The sequence below is a fragment of the Larimichthys crocea genome, chromosome XIII (assembly GCF_000972845.2).
Source record: "Larimichthys crocea isolate SSNF chromosome XIII, L_crocea_2.0, whole genome shotgun sequence".
NCBI classification, from domain to species: domain Eukaryota; kingdom Metazoa; phylum Chordata; class Actinopteri; family Sciaenidae; genus Larimichthys; species Larimichthys crocea.
Genome location: NC_040023.1, coordinates 22,643,067 through 22,652,213, shown reverse-complemented (window position 1 = coordinate 22,652,213; position 9,147 = coordinate 22,643,067). Strand labels below are relative to the sequence as shown.

The following is a 9,147-nucleotide window of genomic DNA, read 5'->3' as shown; positions in this document are numbered from 1 at the left end:
ATATATATATATTTTAAACCCTGGGCAAATTAAACCAAAACAGTCTGTATGGCTAGCTAGTGAACACCACACCACAATGACGTAGGACGAGGGATTCTTGGAATTAATTGGATTCAGTTCAGAGAAAACACAGCACGGGATAGTTGGCCAATTTACTCTGCTCAAGGTTGAACCCTGTGGAGCTCTTACAAGATTTTTTTTAATGGTACGTACGTGCCAAGATGCTTGACCATTATTGTCCTCACATTCCCCATCTACTCTAAGCTCTTCAGCATTTCACAAGTCATTCACTCTGGTTTACCTGATGTATCTGCATATGGCTGATGGATGTGTCAAGAAGTGCACTCATAGTGGATCATTACAAAAAAACTCTTACCCATCATTCCTCTTTGAGCCAGTGATCAGCCAAAGAATGTGAAGAAGCAAAGGTTTTCTTCCTGCTTAAAATTCTCTCAATTGAGTGAGAGATATCACCTTTGACATAACCTAAATACAGACTCTGGCTAAGAAAAAAAGTTTTAACGCTTTTCATGTCCAGTGTTCAGTACATTCAGTTGTAGCCTCTCCTCTTGACATTTCCTGAAAACCTAAAACAAATGTGTCTTATAGTGTATGTCTACCGAACTACAAACTTCACCCCTTAATCTCATGTGTGCTCTTCCTCCCATCACACTTAAGCATTCCTGACCATTTAAGTGGATTCTCTTTACTGAATGTTCACTTGGTTTGTTCGACTTACTGACCCAGGAGTAATGTTTGTAAGCAGACTTCTATGACAGTGTTTTTTTTCCCCGTCTTCTTTAAATGGGAGTGCAAACTCTCTCCTCACCTTCTATATTTAATATTTACTCAGACAGTTGGAAAGTAGTGAGGCAGTATTGCAGTTAAACTTCTAGGATAGTAAGGAGATGCACATGATGTGGCTCAAATCTATCTCCCAGTCAGAGAGAGAGAGAGAGAGAGAGAGAGAGAGAATGTGGGGGAGTGTTTCCCCTTGTTTGCGCCTGCATAATTATCTTCTATGTGTACAGCCTAATAGCAGTTTTTAGGCCTAAAATTATAGCCCCAGAATCTAATAAAGCATGTAATTTTAATGCGTATGGTCCAAAAATGAGTGTTCCAAGGTATTTTTCTTCTTTATCACCTAGTCTTTAAAAGCAATTTGGCATCTATTATTGAGATGATTTGATCAGCACCCTGCTGTTATGACAAACGAGCCTCTTGGAAAGTGATGATTTACAATTTTGTATTATATTTCATATCATCACTCACTCTGAGCTGTGTATCATATTTGAAGAAACCTAGCTAATACACTCTGCTTCAAGCTGGGCAAAAAAAACAAAAAACATTTAATACCAAACTAGATTCAGTGCATTTAATTTAACTTGTCCAAGACCAGATGAGCATCAACCCATCGCATGAAAAGTGAGATAAGTAAAGCCAACATGAATCTGTTCAGTTGTCAAAGAGCAGCTGCTGTTTAGAGAGTAAACCCCTGTAGAGGAATTTGTGCAGCAAAATAGGAGTCCTGGGTCAGTGACCAGAGGATTTAATCATAATAAATGACACTGTGACTTGCCAAGCTAAAGAAAAATGATGTGCTGAGGTGAGCTATTGCAGAGAATACGAATTTTGATTACATGTAATCAGATCGCAAAAGTGCAACTTCAGTTTGTTTTGTAGTGACGCAGCAGCATTTCTATAACGGATGCTATTAAAAAAATATATGCTGTTGGCATTCATTTTTCTTTTTCTACACTAAAAGGGCATTGATTGATTTCTTTTTGTGACTGACTTTAGGACCCAATCACTAATTTCATGGCAGGGTAGTACTGAATTTAAGTAGAAAGACTTTTTTGTAACATCAAGGAAGGATAATATTGATACTGGTGTTGGTTATAGATAATGGTAATTAAAGTGTAAATGTATGTCCTCTCATTGTCACACAGGATTATACTGCATCAGTGCTTCTAATTAACTGCGTAATCAGCTACTTATAATGGAAAGAAGACACCTTTGTAAATCATTTGTTCATCACTAAGAGGCTTGATGAATTCAAACCCATGGAACTAAACATCTGTTACAGCTGTAACAGAAATTAGAACCACAGCCCAGCTGGAGCTCAGTTGTTGCTTACAAAGACTAAACGTGTGATGCAGCAAATGTCTGGAGAGAAATTAGTGATTGTATATTTTAACATCTAGTTCTCACACATAGCACATTAGCAAAAACTTCTGAAGTGAGTAATTAGTACTGCAGTGTTAGAAAGATAAATGAGCTATCTGTTCTCTGTCTCCTTTTTAAAAAAAATCCTGTATTATGACACATTACTTAGTCCAAGCTTCTCCTCACTGCTCCTGCAATGAATTTAAACTGTATTTACAGATAGGTTGCTGCAGCCGTACATGTGAACTCTCTGCGAGTATTCATCACCACTAGCAACAACATCATTTGAGCTATGAATTCTTTACAATTCCAACTCAGCGTCAGCAACAGTTCTCATTCATGCATCCATCCATGCATCTATCCTTCCTCTCAGTCCTCCTTTGTTAATTAGTAAGAGGGGGCTTAACTGCTTGCCAAGCCATTCCCCTTTTGTCCTCGTCTGTTGCATGGCTGAGTTGCAGGCCTTATTATTTCCTCACAAAGGGAGCCTGGTGAACGGACATTAACTCAGATTCAAACCAAATCCACCACCATCCCAATTAGTGAGATTATAGCTGTCACAGTGCATGCAGAGCCAGGCTGCCTCACCTAACCGAAGGAGACTAATGAAGTGCAGACAGCTGCTGTGAGGCATACATGCACATACTGTACATGCACTCATAAGTGGACATGCACACAGGCGACAAATAAGTGTGCATACTTAACACGTACTTGCAAAATGTATGTAAGTGGACATGCACAGACTTTCAGGACACGCATAAACACTTACATGCATCAAGTGACATTCATTGCTATCCACAGCCACACACAAACAAATCACCTTCAGCTGTGGGCCCTTGACTTGACAAATCCAGTTTGTGCACGTGAGCAGTGGGATGTGTGTAGCAGATATGAGCTTGGTGTTTGTGCAGTAAGGCTTTGTCAACACCTCCAGTATTACAGCAGCTGTTTGCTGCTCTGCAAAGGGTGTGTGCACAGCACAGGGAGCAGGATCTCAACGTCAATAAAGCACAGGTTCTTCACAAAGAGAAGACACATACAGTACTGAACTGTACAGACAACCACAGTGACTTATAACCTGCACATTGGTATCTGTCTATCCATCCATCTGTCTGTCCATCTGTCTTTCTGTCTGTCAGTATTTCCACTCTGCTGTCCATCCCTGTCTCTCTCCATGTGATACTACTTCTTCTTCTGATGCCAAACGTGATTCTTTCTTTCCTCTGCTGATCTATAGGAGAATGGAAGAAGACAGTGAAGTGTTGGTTGGTGTTATATCCCCAGTATTAAAAAAAAACTACCCCACCCCCCAGAGACCCCCCTCCAGACTCCACTCCACCACTCCACACAGCTTTGCTGTTCCATCACAAAATAAAATGTTCTGTAGTCATGGCACCACTCTGACTTCATACCTGTGATTTCTATTTCATTTCCTATGGCTTAGAAAGGAAACATTTTTTTTTTCAACCAAAGGAGACGGCCCCAATTGGTAGTATGAGAAGAGAATCAAGAAGAGACACACCATCTCTTTATTTGGATTAATTCACAGACGTGCCAGACAGGTGGTGCAAGACACTGTACTGTATGTTCTTCCACAGAACAAAAGACTGGACAGATGATTCAGGATAATGAAAATGCATTTGGCTTCAGAGGTCAAACTCTATTCATTATTTCTCATAACCACAGCTGGTTGCCTTTTAATGCTGGTCTCGCTGTTTTTTATGAACAGAAAGCTCCTGGTGTCAAAGCAGTGAAAGGTATTGGTCCTCCAGGTTTTTTTGGCGTGGTGACAACTGCTCATTGGTGCATTGTGTTTTATAGCTACTTCCTGGACGACTCAAGAGATATACAGTTTGAGTCCAAGTCCTCTCTGTAGTGTCCCTCTATTTGACAGACAGGGACACTGTGTTGTAATTCACTGCCATACCTACCTTAAAGGGTCCATCTGTGCACACACACAGACCTTAAAGTGGACAGCATCTTGGGTTTCTTGTTTTCATTGCTGCTTTTCTGGTTATCTCACATTGCAGGCGACTCAGCAGATACCTGTGGGGATCCTGGTACACCTGCCCATGCCAGCAGGGAGGCGGGGAACTTCAAAGTGCGTAGCAAGGTGCGCTTTACCTGCGCAGTGGGACATACACTATACGGCTCAGCGGAGAGAATCTGTTTTCCCAACGGGACCTGGTCGGGCAGACAGCCATTCTGCAAACGTAAGGGAAATCTTTAAAATGTCTTTGATGTTATGAATGTAACATTCACAGAAAAAATAAATGTATAATATTTAAGCAAGATGCAACACACATAGCACTGGAAAGCCCTTTTGAAAGAAACTGACGGATTTGCTTATATTTTGCTTTGGAATTTGCTTGTTGAGTTTGTTTTGTATACTCCCTAAAATAGGATATCAAAAAAATATTGGTTTGGTGTGACACTGAAGCTTGCATCAGCTGTGGTATCAAAAATTCTCATTAACATTAGCCAGCCCTAGCTTACACACACAAAGATTGTATGCAACGTGCATTGAATGTACAAATAGATTGCTTGTGTGCATCCACACCTACACAGACAAATGATTGCAAAAGCTCACAAACACAGTACTGCACCAGATGGATAAGTATCTCTCTGCTGCAGTCTGGTATTTTCTGCCAGCACATGGTCTTGTGACTAGCTTCCAGATTGCATCCAAAAAATTCATTAATTCTAGACACCTAAAGCCAAGTAATTTTTGGATTGTGATAAATGAATCATTGTTGGATTTTGAAGATATTAGTTCGCCGAACGCCAGCTCTACATCTTGCATAAATTACCCCCAGGGGTCAACCGGATATTGAGGCAAATGTTTGACTGCTCCTGCTCTTAGCTCTACTTAGTGTCCGCCAGCCTGGCACACTGCCAGTGTAATTTTTTAATATGATAGGCTGATGCATATTCTCTGAACTACTCTGTATATATCTGCCTCTGATTCCATCTCTGTTGTTTCTCCCATTTTTTTCTGTTTATCTCTCACTTCTCCCTCCCTCTGTCCTTCATTTCCCCTGATGTCAGCTTTTTTCTCTTGCCTCCTCTCTGATTTCTCCCTGTCTTAATCTCCTTCTCTGGCTGTCTCTCCGTCCCTGTCCACTCCTCCATCTGTCCCACTGTCTCTCACTCCCGCTCTCTGTTGCGCAGCCTCACCCTCCCCCCTCTCCTTTTTACCCCACATCTCTCTTCCACTACCTTTTTATCTCTCCATCTCCCCGCTGAACTCCTGATTTAAAGATTGTTTTAGCCACCTCAGAAGGGAGGGGGCAGGAATTCACTGGAGCCTGAATGAGTTTCAGTGCTGTCTGTCTGTGATCTAAAGCCCTGTCTAATGTTAAAGCCCATCCATCCGTTATCCACAACCTTTTACAGTCTCTGGAACAGAACAGTCAGTGTGGATATTCAGCCTGATATCCATCTCACAATACCATCAAGGTCCGTTTTGTGTTTCTGTCACCATGTCTATCTTGAAAAATTAAGAAAGGAAGCCAAAGTGGCAAACATACTTTATTTTTGGCCTGTGGGTATGCTCGTTTGTGCACTTACAGTGCAGTAATGTGAGCGTGTTGGCACCTGATGTATTTGGGTATGTGCCTGAGTGGTGCATTTTCACCACAACGTGCGTGTGTGTGTGTGTGTGTGTGGTAATCTAGAAGCACCTACAACACTGTTTTAGAAGAATCACTGTTTCAAATTTTCCAGGCAATTAGGTGATTGAGAGAGCTTAAATTAGACATGATTTGGTGCAGAAGAAAAACAAGTGAAAACTAACTCTGTCCTTGCCCCTCGTCAGGGATAAACGTTTGTTGGCATATCCTGGAAATTCTGTAAAGGACGTCTTAGTTTAAGCCTAACCATTCAGCCCATCGCGGCCAATTTTTCTCCTCCCTGGGCATTGCACATCTAAAGTAACCTTGTGCCTCCTGTCTGAGCTCAGTTTGTGCTTTAAATTGTAATTGGAAAGTTCTGTTGTTGGTAGGATTGAACCCTGAGTCCTTCATCCACAGCTGCAAATTTTCACATTACTCCCACGATCCTCCTCTTATTTTTAGACAGCATTAAATGTCATTACCATGGAGGTACTACGGGACTTGACAATACACTAACTGCACTTTATTTACTGATGACTCATCAATAGTGTGATGAACGATAGGGGATTTGTGTACCACTGCATCAGCTCTGCTCATTAGCCCCTCTTAATAAAGCTCTGATGTTGTATAGGTTCATGGTTCTTTACTAGTTTGGTTCACAGCCTCTTTAAAAAACAAACAAAAAAAAAAAAACGCATACACACATGATGGGGAACTCTGACACAAGCTGAGTCATAAAACTACAAATCAAAAGCAAAACAGCCGTTATTTCATAAACAAATGTTACTATTGACACAGTCCAACAGGAATATATTTTTCAAAGTCCTTTAATGACCTTGAAACCTTCAGAAGTCATCTTGCAGACACCTCGGGGGCTCCAATCCTCAGATTGTGAATCACTGATATGGAAAATAGAAAATCCATTACTATTTTACACCTCTGACCTTCACCTCCTCTCTTCTCTCTCCTGTCTTGCAGCGGTACAGTGTAGTAACCCAGCAACACCTGCTCATGGCCGTATTTCCCGTGTGGATGGTACAACTTTCTCCCACTCCATCGTGTATTCCTGTATGGAGGGATTTTTCCTCACTGGCTCGCCCACACGTCAGTGTCTGGCAAATGGCACGTGGTCTGGCACGCCTCCAAACTGCACAAGTGAGTTTTATATACACAGAAACATGAAGGGAGATTGGAGTCATGTCTCTTGGTCTTGTGGAATACACTTAAAAGACCACTCTGCTGCATAGTTTAACGTAATGGAATGAGAGAAGAGCAATGCATTGCCTACTCACTGTCAAAGAGAACTGTGAAATGAATTGTGCGTCTGACCAATGATATGTGGTCAGGCATAGTCACAATTATACCAGTGCTGTGAACCGAGAAACAGACTACAATTCAATGTTTCTTGGTTGATCATGTCTATCCCAGTCACATCAGCATTGGCAGTCATGTAATTTGTTATTGTCGAATTCATAAATATAACAGAAAAATAAATTAAAACAATCCCGCACACCCGTTTGTGTCTTGGGGGCAAACTTTTTATCCTGTCACTGTCAGTCCTGGTAGTGAGCTGCTGCTGACCAATTACACATGGCCAGACATGTCAGTAGCAATAAATGTTGTACTTTTAGTACAGTAGACTGCATCAGCCACTATTCTTGTGTTTTGTGTGATGTTGTATAAATATGTCAAATGTTATCATAAATATTGCAAAGCAGATAAACCCCTCTGAAAAGAATGAAGACAGACAGGACTAAAGATGATTTTGCTCCTTATATCTGCCAAAGGGAGGCGCTCTGATTGAAAAACAGTGGTGCTAAAATACGGTATAAGATTTCAAATAGCACATAAATCTCTTTGAGCCTCTTTTCCCTGCAAAGCTTCAAAACTGTCAGGCAGTTTTTTATTGTCTGAACCTCAGCAAATGAGCCTTGCTGTAATTAAGAAGTATGCCAATCTATATTCAATTTGCACCAGGATGACTATCAAACAAAATTACACATTGTTCTTCTCTCTGAAAATCACAGTATTCTCTCTTCCTCATTCGTTTTGCTTGTTATTGAATCACAAGGAAAGATAAATGGTATGGGCATAATTTTCAATTTTGGAATGAAATGAGTCTCTGAAGAGATATACACAGGGAAGGAGGAAGAATGAGAGAAAGATTGGAAATTGCCTGAATAATAATCAAACAAGCAGAAAGGCAGAATAGCGTTCTTGCCTCTGTCTTCACTTTTTAGCCTGCTCATCACCAAACTTATTATTGTCATCCTCCTGTATGCTATCACTTCACATAAAATTTTAGTGGTCAGTTCAGGGACATCAACACTTAAGATGCCAAGATTGGCTCAGTGTGCCTTCATTAAGGAGGCAATCATTTTCACGGTTCATGGGTAATCGATCATGCAGGTTACCAGATCAAAGTCACACAACATTCTCAAGGGGAGAGGGAAAGTTCTTACTTTTTTTTTGATGGTTGGTGAATTAAATTTATACAGCATATTAAGGAATTAGGGAATTAGTAGAAGTGCACTTGAAAAGAGCCTTGCTCAGTGAACTGTGAAGTAAAGCCATAAAGCACTTTATGAAATAAACAGTAAACACTGTTTATTCAGGGAGACTATTTGCCCTGTACCATGCTCTTGTGATCCTGTTGATTTATGTTTGCTTTGAGTATTCCTCCTGTTCTCCTCACTTCTTTCCTCTCACCTCTCGATTAATCACCAACACAGTGGTGTAGGATTTCTCTTGGATGTGTGGTTAATTTAGAAGTAACCAGGTGACAGTCAGATTTCTGCAATAATCTAATTCTTAACCATAATCGAAACAAAGCAGTACCATAAAACACAGCAGTGTCACACATGCATAGAGTCTTACTAACTACAGTTCCTGTCCTTCCCAGTGCTATGATAAAATAAACTGCAGCATCATAAAAAATATTAGCATGGTTAAAAAAAATATGATACAGTAAGGGATAAAGAGAGATCTAGAGAGATCTAAATTTAAGTGCAGGCTTCACTGGGAGAGGGTTTTTTGCAGTACATGTCCTGCCTTAATCAGTAACCCAGTTGTATTGGGAGCAAGTACATGTTACTGAAAGAAAAAGCTGTAGAGTTGAGTTGTTGAAATCAACAGCCTGCAGCTTTTTTGACTTAGTATTGCGCTGACTGACTTTTTTACTCCTCCAGACAGACAGGCACATGTAAACATTTACATACATTCTTTCTCACAGGTTTTTTCAGACTACCAACTGTGTGGAGAGACGTATGATGCTCAATTCAAGATAGTGTATTTCAGTGTAATTTTGTTGGCTAAACCTGAATTGATGCCCTACAATGTGGCAAACACAAACACATGTGCAGTCTAT

The 9,147-nt window shown here is 40.6% G+C and overlaps 1 protein-coding gene across 5 annotated transcripts in view; it reads left to right on the top strand.

The window, feature by feature from the left end:
* LOC109138772 (CUB and sushi domain-containing protein 3) overlaps positions 1–9,147 on the top strand; it is a 205,529-nt gene that overhangs the window by 163,159 nt on the left and 33,223 nt on the right. For all 5 annotated transcript variants that reach the window (XM_027287060.1, XM_027287059.1, XM_027287058.1 and 2 more), the window contains 2 exons: positions 4,197–4,379; positions 6,759–6,935. In XM_027287060.1, coding sequence (XP_027142861.1) covers positions 4,197–4,379; positions 6,759–6,935 — 360 coding nt within the window. The remainder of the gene's footprint in view (positions 1–4,196; positions 4,380–6,758; positions 6,936–9,147) is intronic.